Source organism: Lepidochelys kempii, chromosome 18 (genome assembly GCF_965140265.1).
Source record: "Lepidochelys kempii isolate rLepKem1 chromosome 18, rLepKem1.hap2, whole genome shotgun sequence".
NCBI classification, from domain to species: Eukaryota; Metazoa; Chordata; order Testudines; family Cheloniidae; genus Lepidochelys; species Lepidochelys kempii.
In genome coordinates, this window is record NC_133273.1 from 11,039,077 (window position 1) to 11,055,302 (window position 16,226).

Below are 16,226 nucleotides of genomic sequence, written 5' to 3' on the forward strand. Positions count from 1 at the left end.
GCCTGGCTGGCCCCCCACCATCCTGACAGAGCAGCGGCTGTGCGAAACCCGAGCAGCACTGAGACCCCAGAGGCAGAGCCCTGCATGGATACCCAATTTATATCCACAGATATAAAGCGGATATTCATGGAGCTGCAGGGCGTTAGCAACAACGAGTGAGACGAGCAGGGCCATGGCCAACGACCGGGCAGGAACCACAGCGGTAAAATCAGCAGCACGTCGGGCCTCGGTGCTGGAGGAGCCAACGCCCAGCCCAGGCAGCTCCTCCGGTGTGGCCATACTGCCCCCAGCCCTGCCCCATGGGGCAGGCACCAGGCTCACCGGCAGCTGTCCCTGGTCATGCTAGCGTGGTGAGCTGCTGACGGACATAAATTGTGTATCCGCGCCGGGCTCTACCCGGAGGTCATGATGCCCGGACAGGGCAGCTGAGCCCAGCCAGCCCCACGGGAGTAGGGCTACCCTGTGACCCTTTGAAACATTCTGGCCACCCGATTTTAGGTCGTGACCCACAGGTTGAGAAAACTTGTTCTACATAGAGTGCTAACAAGGTTCATGACACACTGCTGATGCAAGGGACTGCATCCATCTGCTCAAAACAGGCTGGTGAAAAACCACAGCAGCAATAAACGGCAGAGCCCTGAAGTCGGTGGGTAGTGTTCTGTCCCATACACATCTTTGCAATCTGTCTTTTGCAACCAGTAAGCATCTCCATGCCAGGTATGCCATTCATGGCAATGCTTAGCCAGCATCCTTAGGGCTATGTGCTGTAGCTGCTTCGGGATCAGATGCCGTTTCTTGTCCATCGCTAAGTCGATGCAAACAGCCATCTGTCGATGCAGAAAGCATCTACATTATGGCCCGTAGCACCGACACGCCCTCAGTTTCCCCCTCAACACGGATAACTCTTCCCAACCTCACAGGGGTATTGTGAGGTTTAATTCATGCTTGCAAGTGTGTCTCAAACAAGAAGACACTACACAAGAATAAAAAAATATTCATAGCCAAAGGGGGGGTAACTGTGCTGTTAGGGATTATTTGAGCATCTTTCGGAGTCTAAAAGTTGGGATTCATCCATCCCTGGTGTGACTCTTCTCTTGCTCTTTTCCTACAGGCCTGATACGGTGGCGTTAGCAGATGTTGCCTGACAGCTGCTGCTTGCTTGGTTTTCCCCTAAACAACCAACAACAGCCACAGATTGTAGTTTTTCGTACTTGGGGCCCATAAATTCCTTTTATGCCAGTTGCATTCAGATTACACCTGCCTGCAATTTATCCCCTACGTTTTGTAGCTGGGTAGAAAGCACTTTCGGCAACAGCATTCAGCTTTCGTGTCCCTAGCTGCACCTCTGGCACTCAGAGGGAGTTGGTTTGCTTCCCCGGCTGGGATAAGGCCAGCCGCTGTGCACTTGACCTTGAAATCTCCAAGACAAGATAGGGAATGTCTGCACTTCGGGCTGGGAAGTGATTCTCAGCTTGAGGAGACATACCCACGCTGGCTTGCTAAAAATATAGAGTAACCAAGGCAGTGCAAGTGGTAGGAGGGGCGAGTTGCCTGAATACAGACCTAGCACCTTGGATGGGTACCAACTCAGGTGGCTTGCTCTAGCTGCCATTTGTACCGCTGTGGTTACATTTTATTTTCTGGGCACTAGCTCGACCAGATCTTGGACTCTCACCCCCTTGACCTTGGGATCACACCCCACGCCAAGTGTCGACAGACCCTTACTCACCTCAAGAGTTTTTAATTCTTCCTCTTCAACGTCTTTGTCATTTTTCCCCCGCTTACCTTCCTGTATGACACTCAGTCCCTCTGCTTTGGGGACACATCTGCCAGAGATCCAACTCAAACTAAAGGGAGCAACTTGTATTTTCCTTGAGCTGGTTTTCACACCACGAATTAGAGCGGCTAAAACATCCTAGGAGATCTTCTTGTCGGTCCCTCTGCTGCTTTAGACTGCCACTTTGTGTCCATCATTTAAATCATCACCACTCTTCTTAAGGGACCAAGCAGCATCACGACACAGTAAATCCTTGGTAGGGACAGTGATCCCCATACTGCATGCCTTGAGCCTCACAAGTTCTGTTGTTTCAACCAATAATATTTTCTTACAAAGTGGTCTAATTTTAAAGGGGAATTTCAGAGCCGAGTATTTACGTCCCTGTGTGTAGTAGGATCAAATCTAGAAACGACACAGATTTTTTTCCCCCCACCTGGTGCTTCTTAACATCACAGCCTATGCAAGATCAGAAATAACACGGCACCCCCTTTAACAGTGCAGCTCAATGCATTGAAAATCCAAATGCAAAATCTTTTATTTCAACCTTACCTAAGGGCTTAGAGCAGCCACAGAAGAGGATTTAGATCAGGTCTGCACTCAAAGTTAAGTCAACCAGCTATGTCGCTCAGGGGTGTGAGACCCACACCTTTGAGTGACACAATTAAGTTGATCTAACACCCGTGTAGGCAGTGCTAGGCCTATGGAAGAATTCTTTTGCCAACTAGCTGCCACCTCTCGGGGAGGTGGATTAACTACAGTGACAGGAGACTGGAGTGAGTGGCTACAGTGAAGCAGGTACAGTCCTGCAGCAGTGTTTCAAGCGTACACTAGCCCTGAGCCCTAGTTCACAAGCTGAGTAAACTGGAGTAGTAGTTTATCAATGTTTTCATTTGGAGATATAGGCTCATTCTCTCTAATACTCAGACAAGCCATGCAAGTCACCAGGAGACAAAGGCAAAGCCATGAGCAAGTTCACTGCCATCTTCAAGAGGAAACTTGAAGGGATTTATAATATAATTTTCCAGGTTAAACTATCTCACAAGTGTTGTGAGCTGGAAAGCAGTAGCCATTGTGGCTAGCTCGATCCCATTATTATCTCACACAGGAGGCAAAGAGCAGCTCTGCAAAGAGACCACGGTGATCTTCTGGACAAGAGTAGGAACGACAACATGTCCTCGGTTATATTCGTATGCAGGTTGGTCATGGCCATTCCTGGTCATTCTGCCATTGGCAGCACATTGTCCAACTTACAGGGTGACCGTGCTCACAGACAGTATTGTAATTTAAAAAAAAAAAAATCACCCAAATCTACAGTGGTTAGAGACACAAATAAAGGTACAACGTCCTGAACAACCTGTCAAGAGGAGGAATCGTAGCCAGCTCTATTAAGAAAACCTCAGTTCTGCTAGGATGGGTCACCGGCCACCCAAGTCAGTCTCACACACGCGCACGCACACACATGCCGGTTTCCATCTCAAAAGAGACAAAGCAAGGCAAAAGTCTGGAAGAAAAGAAACAACTAAGGAAATAAGAAAGCAGAATGATTTATTTCAACCCAGGGAAACAGAAAACTAAGCCTGAGGGATTCAGCTAAGCTGGACTCAGCCCCGCCCCTTTGCCCCCATCACTTCACCAAGCCCTGGTTGAAACTCAAGGCATCAGTGCATAATTTGTTAAGGCTCTGCAGCTTTCCTGACATTCACTGGCATTCATGGCTACGCCCATCATGTAATGCTGAAACAGGGCATTGGGGGTGGGATGCAGACAGGCGCACACATGGATAATTGTCATTGGGACACCATCCATTTCAAGGAGAAAGCTCTCTGCTGGAGAGGCTGCAGAAGGCTCAGTGAATGTTCACTATATAGCAGAGAAATTCAGGCCTGTCTATCGGGCTAAGTCTGGAAGCATGGGACAGAATTTTGGTGGGAGTGAAATCATTTCACCTGGGCCCTTATAAACAACTTCCCTTTCACCCTAAACTAGAAGCCCTTAAGAAGCAGCCCGGTTGCTTCTGACCCCAGCAGATAAAGGCAGAAGGCTCTGGGGTGACTATAAACCCTGTGATCAGAATGAAAAGGGCAACTTTTTGTTCCTCTTTGGTAAATATTGTGGACGATTCTCAGGATGTGAGACAGACAGACAGAGGGAGGGAGAAAGAGAAGGGAGGAGAGAGACAGTGTGTAAAGCACAGATCCTGTGACAGAGCCACGCACAGACAACAGGACACAGAAAGACCTGGGCACAAAGACAAAGGGAAAGTTTAACGCTTACCTTGTAGGGCTTCTTTGGCTCGCGCTAGCTCTTGCTCTTTCTGGGCCAGTTGGAGTTTGAGCTCAGTGGCGGAGAGAACCTCTGTCGACTTGCCGCCATGCGTCTCCTCCAGATCTTTTGTTAGCATTTCCTTCATTTGTCGGAGCAGGTGAACCTCCTCTTGAAGCTGGGTCACTTCTTCTCGTAACAGCACTGGAGGAAGAGAGAACACAATTTGAGGAAGTGACTAGCTGCTCTCTTCGGCTCTGGCAGGTTTTCAGTCGCTCGGGCAGTTTGACAGCCGAAACCCGGCTGGTGAAAAGAACCCAGCACTGGCGTTGTGCATGCAACTCTCAAGCCCCCGCAATGCCACTGAGTGGGACCACAGCACCCCCAGGTTAACCTGTTTGTCCTGCTTAGATACATGGTGCCAGAGGCACAGGTGAAGTGCAGTGGCAGTGAAGTCAATTGTATTCTCCGTAGAAATGCTTCACTGTAATTTGATAAGGGAGATTGCAATCTGCACACTGCAAAGCACTTAAGATATTTTGGACGGTCACCCAGGGGCTACTCCATAGGTTTAAAAAGATGAATGTGGTGGAGCAAATGCACCCTTGACATCAGAATTTTTCAGAGGAGGGATGGAACCAGTAGAAGGGAGCTCAGAGAGCTCCCGCCAGTAACTTGTTTCTATTCTGTTCCTTTGCCAGTTCTTATAGCCATGATCAGAGAGGAAATTTCAGCCCTTGGAGAAGCACTAGCAAAGATTTTCAAGGCTGATGGGTGATTTGGGGCGTCTTTATTTTTGGATGCCAGACTTAAAGCAGCTTGAAAAAAGGGTCGGATTTTCAGAAAGGGCTGAGGACCTACCTTCTGGAAATCAGGGTGCTTTAAGATTTCTCAGACTGGTTACCCCAAAATCATCCATCATTTAAAAAAATCTTGACCATTACCTCTAAATTCTGCTAATTTAAGGCCCCTGCTGTTCCTTAATGATTTTTGCTATAGCCACAATATCTAGAGAAAGCAATTGCTCAGCCGGTTCTCAGTAGATGTTGCCTTCAACTCTCGATCTACTCCACTGAGTTTCACTGTATCTAAGTTCACTGCGAGCAGGTTCTGCTTACATTCACCCATGTGCTCAAACTCTGCCCAAGAAATCTTAGCAAAGGTGTTTTGAGAGATCTTGGGGGGGGGGGGGGGATCTCCTTTCATTTATGGGCAAAAACCAAAGTTTTAAAGCTTTCAATCCTTGTTGTCTGTATCTAATTCTTCTACATTAATTACTAAACATCACTAGCCCCTTAAAGTACTATCCCTACAAGTATGGAAGCAGAGGGCAAGGATCCTGAAACGTTAACAAAGCAAGTTCAGAAATAGTCCTTGCGAGTTAAACTCCATTATTATTATTTTTTTTTTTTGCATAGTTCATGTGTATACAGGAAAGGAGGTTCTGATTGGCTCTAGAAAAACAGCTGCTTCTATTCAGAACCATTTGGTGGCCAACTAAAACCCAACCAAATGCTATCCAGAAGCATCTCTAAGAGTCAAGGCAACAGAGATGAAGTATCCTCCATAGGCCATTTACAAAATATGCATCTTTAAAGAGACTCATGAGAAGCCATTATGACAAACTGCTGTAAAATGATGCATTTTGGGCTGTGACGGATGCCAAATACAGCTTGCCGGAGCATTGTAGTGCATCCATTGTCATAAATATTGCAAGTGTGTATGCAGGTGGGGGAGGAGAGAGAGCGAGCCTCATACATCGAAAGGTTAAAGTGATACACGGGAGCAGATCTGTTCCTCAGCTGAATAATGGAATCCCAGACAATACTGTAGGGGGCTAGTTTCTGAACCATTATCACAGCAATATGGAGCGAGAACAGCGAAGATGCTTACTGCTGTTTAAAAGGGGTATGTAATACAAGACGAGACTCGCATCACTGCTGGTTACAGATGAAATATTCAGAGACACCGCACTCAGAAATGCATTATGCTCTACTGTTCTTAGGACCTACTTGCCCTCGCTTTCCATTATCCTTACACCCACTGGGTTCGCCCCACCTAAGTCTTTGGAAATATATATTTTTTTTAAGCAATATATATATGGAGTAAATAACCCCTCCAAACAAGCAGTCGTACTTTCAACAGGGCATGTTTTCAAACTCCAGTTTGACCCAGGGTCACTCCTAGAACAGCAGCACGAACATAAAACAGGAATCAATGAGCATATTCAAGAGCACAGCCGAAAATCTTCCAGCGCCGACTCCACCAATAACAATGTTGCCATGAAGACCAGTGGAGCCAGAAGTTAAAACTCTACAGTCCCCTGTATTTAGGTGCCATGCGGTGCCTGCCAAACCGGTATTTTTAGACCAGCCAGCTTTCTGCCACCATTGGACTGCCGGAGTGGAGTCCCGCATTAAAAAGGGCACTGAAGTGCTGTATCTACCCCTCACCACAGCACCGCTGTGGAAACAAGGCATGAAGGGAAGATAAGAGCCGAACAAGGACAGTTGGGAGGGGGGGAAAAAGGAGGGTGGGTTTTCTTTAAAAAAAATGTACATGGTGGGGAACGGGAAGGACATTTTGTTTGCGGCTTCAAAGCGGTCACCCCCGGTCACCCAGGGAGAGATTATACCTGCGTCGCCTGCTTCTTTTGAAAATCCATTGACCTGCCAAATCTCCCTCCTCCGCTGACAGCCGGCTCTGGCAAGGGTAGACTAGCTCCGGGCTCTTGCCGAGACCTTCGTCTGTGCAAATCTTAGGCCAAATTCTCTGCGGCCGGAAATTGTGCGTGGCCTCCACAGAGCTGCACCGAAGCACACCACCAGCTTTCAGCGAAACAGGCAGCTGGCGCAGAGCCACGCTGCACCGCGGGGAGTGCCGGCGGCCCCAGGCCTCCCAGAGCTCCCCTGAGCTCCGGCTGCATCTTTGAGGGTGTGCTCCTTGTGTGTCCAGTTAGCTGCACCTACAGCACTTCTTTCTCCCTAATCCACTTGAGGTGGCCAAAGCACAGGGTAGGGGAAAGGGGGAGGGAGTGCGAGGACTGAAGATGTGGCTGGCCCCTGGACAGGGAGTACAGAGGGGGAAAAAAAGGCGGCTTCTCTCCCCTCCCCGCCTGCCCCTCCTGTTCAAGGACCAGACCATCTGGCCAACAGCGTTAAAAGGATAACCCTGTGATATCAGCCTGTCATGAGAGGTACCAACACTGTGCCATTGCTCAGCCCACCCGGTCTCTAGAAAGCAGCTTTCCAGGGAGCAGACCCGCCCCGTGTTTCCAAAGGGCTGTCTGATCCCGCTCGGAGCCTCCAGCTCCTTATCTAGTCCTCTTGCTGGCCTTGAGAGGGCAAGACAGAGAGAGGCACACGTTGCGCGTGATACACAGAATCACGGGTTGCTCTGATCACCAACCCAGAACCTGGATTCCTTTGGCTCTCGTAGGACAATCAAAACCCCTCCAAAAGCAGACATTTGTCCCAAGTTTAAACTGCTGGACTTTGCTCTTCAGACCCAACTTTAGTCATGACAACAGAAAACCCCTGTCTAAACCAGTGTTTGACTACATTTATACTGCGCATTCGCTCCCCAGAGTAAATAATGGGCCCCGATAAATGGTGCCTCTGTGGGCAGCACAGAAGCAATTTGGTTTCCTTAGGCCGAGCGAGAGGAGTGTTGCTAGTTCATATGGTTTTGAAGAGTTGACTCCAAACCATAAATATCCACGTGTTACATACAGGAATAAAACGTGCAAGAAATATTTCAAGGGATTTTATTCAGACCAGAGACCCTGGCCTTCTTACTGATCCACATCTTTAAAGAGGCAGCAGCCCCAACGTAATACTAATTGTACTTATCGACCTGCACATCTGTGGACATCCGCTTTATATCCACAAACATGGCCTGTGGATTGGATGCGGAACGCAGGGCTCTACTGATGGGCTAAATAAAGCAGAGAGGAGTCTTACAGAGTCAGTGTCCGAGTGGGATGGTAGAACCCAGGGGTCCTGTCTCTTTGTCCCCCACTGAACTACAATGTCACTATACAATGTGGAACAAGGAACCATACATGTCTTAATCTATCCAGCTTGAGCCAGCCTCACTGACAAATTACACACTCTAGTATCTGCATGGGGCAGGTGTGTCTCAGGATGATTCACTCCCAGGGGAGTGCACTGATGACACATGGAGCCTGCAAGAACTGCCCACTTTCACTTCTGGTCCTCCAAACAGAGCAGAGTTTGCACGTGCCCTTGTCCCGCTGTGACAGATCAGGCCGTCTATCCAGGCAGACTTTCTGCCCAGCTCTTGCACCTGAGTTTCTGCCGACTTAACCCAGAAGCAAGCCTGACTCGCTACACATATCGAGGAATTAAACAGAATGTCACTTCAGAAGGAAGCATTTTGCTCCCCACAACAAAACGAAGCCAAGAGGCATGTACGTAACACACGGTTTAGTCTCATCATACGATAACACTCTTTCTATTCCACTAATATATCAGAAGCATGTTAAACATCAGCCATTAAAGTTAGACATTTTAAAATCAGCAGGGCCTGAACACTTGCATATAAGAGTTTTCAGAGAGCTGGCCAAGGAACTCATTGGACAGTTAATGCTGATTTTCCGTAAGTCTTGGAACAACGGGGAAGTTCCAAAAGACTTTAAATATTGGCACATTAGCTTTCTTTCAAAGGATAAATGGGATGACTCGGCTAATTATAGGCTTGTCAGCATGACATCGATCCCAGGCAAGATAACGGAGTGGCTGATATAGGACTCGTTTAATAAAGAATTAAAGGAGGGCAATATAAATTAATACAAATCAGCATGGTTTATGGAAAGTAGATCCTGTCAAGCTAACTTGATATTTTTTCTATGAGATTACAAGTTTGGCTGATAAAAGTGCTAGCGTTGATATATTATACTAAGACTTCTGTAAGGCATTTGACTTGATACTACACAACATTTTGATTAAAAACAGATATAAACTTAGCATGGCACACATTAAATGTATTAAAAACCTGGCTGATTGGTCTCAAAATGTACAGCAGAACCTCAGAGATACGAACACCAGACCTACAAATTGACCAGTCAACCACACCCCTCACTGGGAACTGGAAGTATGCAATCAGGCAGCAGCAGAGGCAAAAAAAACCACAACAAAACCGCCTGGAAATACAGTACAATGCTATGTTAAACGTAAACTACAAAATATAAATAAAGAAAGGGAAAGCAGCATCTTTCTTCTGCATAAAGTTTCAAAGCTGTATTAAGTCAATGTTCAGACGTAAACTTTTGAAAGAACCACCATAATGTTTTGTTCAGCGTTACGAACAACCTCCATTCCCGAGGTGTTCGCAACTGTGGGTCTACTGTAACAGTAAACAGGGAATCTTTATCAAGAGGGTGTGTTTTAGTGGGGTCCACATGGCTCTTTTCTAGGCCCTACACTATTTCTATCAATGACCTCGAAGAAAACAAAATCGTCCCTGATAAACTTTGTAGATGCACAAAAATTGGGGGAATGGTAAATAAATGGAGAGGATAGGTCACTCAGAGTGATCGGGATCGCTTGGTCAACTGGGCACAAGCAAACAATGTGCGTTTTAATACGGCGAAATATAAATGTGTACCTCTAGGAGCAAAGAATGTGGGCCATACTTACAAGATGGGGGACTCTATCCTGGGAAGTAGTGACTCTGAAAAAGATTTGAGGCCGTGGTGGATAATCTGTTTCCAATGCAACACTGTGACCAAAAGGGCTAATGTGGTCCTTGGATGCATGCACAGGGGAATCTTGAGTAAGAGTAGAGAGGTTTTTTTGACTTCTGTATTTGGCACTGGTGGAAGTGCTGCTGGAATCCTGTGTCCAGTTCTGGTGTCCACAATTCATGAAGTGTGTTGAAAAATTTGAGAGGCTTCAGAGAAGAGCCACAAGAATGATAAAAGGATTAGACAACCTGCTTTATAGTGATTGAGCTCCTTGAGTTTATCTATTTAGCTTAAAGAAAAAGTCCTGCATGTTGGCAGGGGGTTAGACTAGATGATCCTTGTGGTCCCTTCTAACCCTATGGTTCTATGATTCTAAGATTAAAGGGTGACTTGATTACGGTCTACAAGGATCAATGTGGGGAACCAATATTTAACAATGGGCTCTTCAATCTAGCAGAGAAAGGTATAACACGATCGAATGGCTGGAAGCTAAAGCTAGACAAATTCAGACCTGAAATAAGGCATAGTGGGAGTGGCTGGGTCATTACACAAATTGAATCTATTTCCCTATATTAAGTATCCTCACACCTTTCTTGTCAACTGTCTAAATGGGCCATCTTGATTATCACTACAAAAGTTTTTTTTTTTCCTCCTGCTGATAATAGCTCATCTTAATTAGCCTCTCACAGTTTGTGTGGCAACTTCCACCTTCTCTGTATGTGTGTATATATCTTCTTAAAAAGAAAAGGAGTACTTGTGGCACCTTAGAGACTAAACAATTTATCTTCTTACTATATGTTCCATTCTATGCATCCGATGAAGTGGGTTTTAGCCCACAAAAGCTTATACTCAAATTAGTTTGTCTCTAAGGTGCCACAAGTACTCCTGTTCTTTTTGCGGATACAGACTAACACAGCTGCTACTCTGAAACGTTTTTAACGGTAATTAACCAGTAGAACAATTTACCAGGATCACGGTAATGTCTCTATCACTGACAATTTTTAAATCAAGATTGGACTTTTTCTAAAAGCTCTGCTCCTGGAATTATTTGGGGGCAGTTCTCTGGCCTGTGATACAGGAGGTCAGACTACATGTTCACAGTGGTCCCTTCTGGCCTTTGAATCTGTGAAAAAGAAGAACCTACCACTGGCTGAATCAGTGCCTGGAACACAGAAGTGGGGGATTTACTAGACACGCTCCGGAGGGCAAGTATCACCTGACAACTCGTGCAGATAAAGTGGCTATTTCGCTTGCCCGGGACACAATGGAACGCTTGACAGAGGCTGGCTCCACCTGAGAGTTTGCATATTTTAACAGCAGGCTTGCCAGTCTTGTGACTGAATCCTCTGGTGTCCTTAACAACTGAACCCCAGCCTCTGGGGACCTATCAATGGGGCATTAACACAGCGATTGGCAGGACTCAAGTGAGAAAGTTCACCAGCTCCCTGATTAGCATTAATAAAGCCAGATCTTTTCATCTAATAACAATCCAATTACAACAGTGCAAACTCGTAAACAGAGATCTACTCAATGGGTCTGCCCAGCTGCAAAGCAAAACTCCCTCCTCCTGGAGACACAGAGAATGTTTTGCCTGCGACACATTTCCAGGAGCAAAACTCCCAACTAGGGGGCAGATTCTGGAGTGAAACTGGAGTCACTCCAAGCACCTCAGTGGTCCCCCTTCAGATTTACACCAGTGTAACTCAGAGGAGAACGCTGGCCCCTGGAATTCGAAATGCCCAATTCTCAACCCATTCTGGTCATTACAAAGTCTCACCCTTGCTGCTTTTCCCACTAGCATTTAATTAAGCTGGGCTATCCTTGCAAATCAAGGGCATTTTATTTCCAGGGAAACTGCATGGTAACGAGGTACTAAGTGGCGCTAGGAGCCTAACTCCCATTAACTAAATGCCACTTGGGCCTTTGAAAATCCACCCCCCATCCCCGAACCTTTCACCTCTTGGTGAGGAGGTTAAAATCCCCCCCAGGTCAGTAGTGACAAAAGGCCATTAACATCAGGTGGTTTCTGGGTGGCCTGTGTGTGATGAGTCTGGCAGGTCTCCGTTCAGCCACCCCCAAGCCTGCGCAAAACTAGCACTAATTGGCAATCTTATCTGGGTGCACTCAGACGAAACCCCAGGACTGAGGTGGTCCCTCCATGGTGGGGTTTTGGCACACGGATGGGAGGCTCACACTGACGCTGTCACTACCAATTGTGTTGTGGGTATAAGGGATGAGTCTGCAGTGCTGGCTGTGGTCCCCTCCTTCTGACCCTATGACCCGCACCCCATCCCAGGCTTTGCATTCTGAGTCCCGCATGCTTGATTAAGTCCTGGGTCTTGTGGCCCTTCCTCACCTGAAGTCTTCTGTTGTTCTGATGGACTCTGCCTGCCATCCCAGAACTTAAACAGGCCAGCACCTTTCAACCAGCGCTACATTCACTTTGAAAAGATTTTAAAAAATGCCCATTTGCTCTGTTCCAACCGAGAACTAGGCTATAGGTAGGAGATAATTTTCTCCGGCCTCAGGCTGCTTCGTGTGGCATCACTTCTCCCCCTTCATTACACCTGTGTAACCCACTGTTCTGTCCACGCGTCACCCTCGGCGCCTGATCCACAGAGGAAACAAGCAGGCTACAGCTCCCACCTTGGAGACTCAGCCCTTTAGCTCTGCCTGTAGAGGTTCATGAAGTCCTCAGTTAAAATCCCAATCACTAGCGGCGATAGAACCAAAACTCTTACATTTGCTAAGCTAGACCTGAAATGTATGAACACGCTTTGTGGCCGTAACACCACTCTACTGTCCTGCTAAGTAGCAGGCTGCAAGTAATTAGCCAGAAGCAAACTATTCTACCTGTTACCCGACAGCGAGTCAGATCTGCCATCACGACATATTTTTCGCCAGAAAACACCATATCCTGCCTTCCCTGAAAACAAACCAGTTCTCGGTGCAAGAGACACAACTGCAGGGGCAGGCGTGTATCACATACAGAGAAACTGAAATGTTTGCTCAACTGCTGTCCTTGGAGTCTCATTGGCAAGCATTCGTGTCCCCCTCCTCAGTCCCTACACCAAATGAGACCGGCCCTGCACTAATAGGAGAAGGCAACGTAGCAATCCGCAGGCCGCAATCAGGAAACTCTCAGCGAGTCAGGGTACCATTCACCTCCACAAGGGGGTGCCTTGTTAAAACAGGACCCACATCCCAGCGAGCGGTGGCGTCCTACGGACTTGAGGGCGCCAGGCAGTTTGCAGGATTGGGACCATATAGAGTGGATTATGTGGGTACGGATTGTGTGCGTGTAGAGGCATGCTGCTTTCCTCTCCCAGATGCAGAGGTACCAAACACTCAGGGCTCTAAGTACTGCCCACATCCACCTTTAATCTAGTTGGCCCAAGTACCAATGCAGCGAAGTCACAGATGCACCAGCTTCCACACAGGCTAGAAAAGCCTGCCCACAATCCTGGGTGCTTACTTGGGCGCTAGCCCATGTGGAAGCCTGTGGTGCCCTGGCTTCATTGCTACAGGTACATGTACTAGCTAGATTAAAACTACCTTGGATACGTCTACATGTGTTGCAACCACTCCCCCCCCCCCCAATCTGGAGTGTTACACCATTGCAATGCAGCACCACACAGACAGAAAACGCAATTCCTTGGTCCTGCAGGTCAAAGGTAACTAGGTGGCACGCACCTAGACAGATCTCTGCCACTACAAGAGTGATGAGCAACCCCTGCTAACCAACCCCCCCACCCCCCCCTGGGTCTTGAACACGTAGCTGCATCGGTGCCTGGTGTCAAACGTTCTGCAAATGAACACATGAGAAACAGCATCTGCCACTCTTCAGAAATGGGTAGGGCCAGTGCAAAACTTTTCACAATTTCCACCACCCTCCAAAAAGTCCTAAATTCCAATGCCACCGTTACCAACAACGTACTGCCAATATTTTAAATCCTGGACACCCCGCTTTCCTTTATCCTCAGTATACTGGGGTACAGGTGCTTGCTGTGCGCCATCTAGGGGCCCCTAAAGTCAGTAGAAAGACTCTCATTGACTTTGAATCACGCCCATGGGCAAAAGCGTTAAAGAACTAGGAAATGTATTAGTTTGTTTCTTCCTTTCATTTAAACAAAAACATTTGGGAAACCAACTGATGATACCAAGTGCAACTGGCTGGAAATATTTATGCTTTGTGTCCTGAAAACTGTATGGTGTTTACTGATAATAGAGTTACAAAGTTCATCTTGTGGCATTTCAGACAGGGGCAGGGGAGGCAGGGTAAAGACCTTCTTAGAGGAGAGGAGAAGGCCTCTGGACCTGGCACTTGGTGCAATCTGGTCTGGAAGCAAAATGTTTGCCTTTGCTAGAAGCAATGTTAAGAGCTCTGGAGATGACAGCTGGGATGAGCTGACATAGATAGAGGTAACTCCATCTGAGGCAGAGGAATTATGCTCACCTTCAATTTATTATTTGTACTGTGGTGGCTCCTAGAGACCCTAACTGAAATCAGGGCCCCACTGTGGGAGGTGCCATACAAAGAACTAGTGAGACAGTCACAAAGAGCTTATAGTCTTAAAGACAAGAGAGATGAAGCGGAAAGGAAACAGAGGCAATTAAAGGGAAGAGTCTTGCTTCAGGTCATCCAAGTTCAGTGCCAAAGGCACGAATAGAACCCAGGTCACCTGACTCCCAGTCCAGTACCCTACTCACTAGACCATGCTGGGTTGGAGTTGGTAGTAACATTTTTAAGAGGGGCTTGCTCCCAAGAGTCCTCTCCAGCACATCACTGCTTTGGGCCCTTCCTAACCCCACCAGGACCTTCTTCACATTTCATTTCATTTGTGTTTGATGGTACCCATCTCATGATCTACGCATTGATTTATGCCCAAAGCTTTGGGCATAACACAGCCTCCTTTCTAGGCAGAGCGGGGCCTCGGCTACCAGCAGACAAAGACGATACGCTTATTACAGCAGGCAGGCCTGCCATTGTCTTCTCATGTTAGGGTAATCTTTATAAGCCACACAAATCTATTGATTGTTTGAAAAGGGTCATTACAACAGGAGATGGAGAAGGAGAGATGCACCCAACCATGGAAAGGCACAGGGAATTCCTAAGGAAATATACAACATAGATTGTACTTCTCTAGATACCTCTATGATGCCTGATAGCGGTTTCCAGCTTTTACTAAAAAAGAGTGGATGGTTCCTTTGATTTTGGACTTGTCTGAGTGGGGAAATTGACTGGACTAATTATTTGGCTATAGCTGTGCTGGTCAATTTCTCCATATAGACAAGTCCTTTGGTTTTGTCACCCACCCCCCCTCCCCTGTTAATTTTACAGATGTATCTATGAAACTGATTCTAATTAAACTGTGCAGTAAATGATCCTTTCAAGGTATCTCATCAAATTGCAATGGCCTTTTTCGCTGGGTGCCAGTTATAAAGAATGCTGACAGCTGTGCATTTTTATTTTAAACCTGTGCGGCTGGACTGGGAAAGAAGATTTGATTTTAGGATGACTACCGATGATAACGGATCCCAGAGGTGCAGAGCATGATTAATTATTTACGTAAGAGGCACCAGCTGAGACGAGGACCACATTATGTTAGGTGCTGTACACACACACATACACAATCGCTGCCCCAAAGAATTCACAGCCTAAGTAGACAAGACAGACAAAGGCGGGGAGGGAAAAAGCAGCACGGGGAGGGGAAGTGACTTGCCCAAGACGTCACAGCAGGTCAGCGTCGGAGTCAGGGACAGAACCCAGGTTTCGCAACTCCAAATCCAGTGCTGCATTCACTAAACTCTCAGCCTTGGAGCCAAAAAATCACAATCTATATTAGTCACAAAACACATGTAAAAAAAACACTGAAATCTTTTGTATACTAGACAAAAATTATCCAGCTCAGCATCCATATTACCCATGCATTGTGGAGTCTTTGTTCTAGACTCTAAATATACGTTTTGTTCAAAAAGCAGTCTCTATCCCACATTATTCTATTTCTGCTTACTCTCTCAATGCACCTTTCATCACAGACTTGCTCGCATATGTGCATGTGCTGCATATCAATCATCTTCCTGAGCCTGAATAAAGTTTTATTTTCTAAAAATGTTGTAGGCAACATGGTTTCATACAGAGAGTTTGATACTAGAAACACAGCTATGCACAGTTCACTCGGGGCTGGGAAGAACCAAGGCTGTGGGTGGATGTAGACTTAAAAACTTACAATAAAAAGGATGGAAATTCAAAAACTCTGGAACTAAAATTAGATTCTTATTTGCAAGCTAAAGTTTTTCCCTTCCCCACTCACTGGAAGCTTAAGTAGAAGGATATTTGCTCTTCAGAAAACCGCATGTAATACTGATATACATATCTGTAATTACATTTTTTTTTACATGCTTGAATCTCTTTGCATTCAAGGCTCGTTTGGAAATGCACTTGAGTGATCTAAAAAACCCCCCAAACCTCCCTTCTTT

The 16,226-nt window shown here is 46.6% G+C and overlaps 1 protein-coding gene across 9 annotated transcripts in view; it reads right to left on the bottom strand.

Annotated features, from left to right (window-relative positions):
• KAZN (kazrin, periplakin interacting protein) overlaps positions 1–16,226 on the bottom strand; it is a 712,848-nt gene that overhangs the window by 136,468 nt on the left and 560,154 nt on the right. For all 9 annotated transcript variants that reach the window (XM_073317160.1, XM_073317161.1, XM_073317159.1 and 6 more), the window contains one exon: positions 4,052–4,243. In XM_073317160.1, coding sequence (XP_073173261.1) covers positions 4,052–4,243 — 192 coding nt within the window. The remainder of the gene's footprint in view (positions 1–4,051; positions 4,244–16,226) is intronic.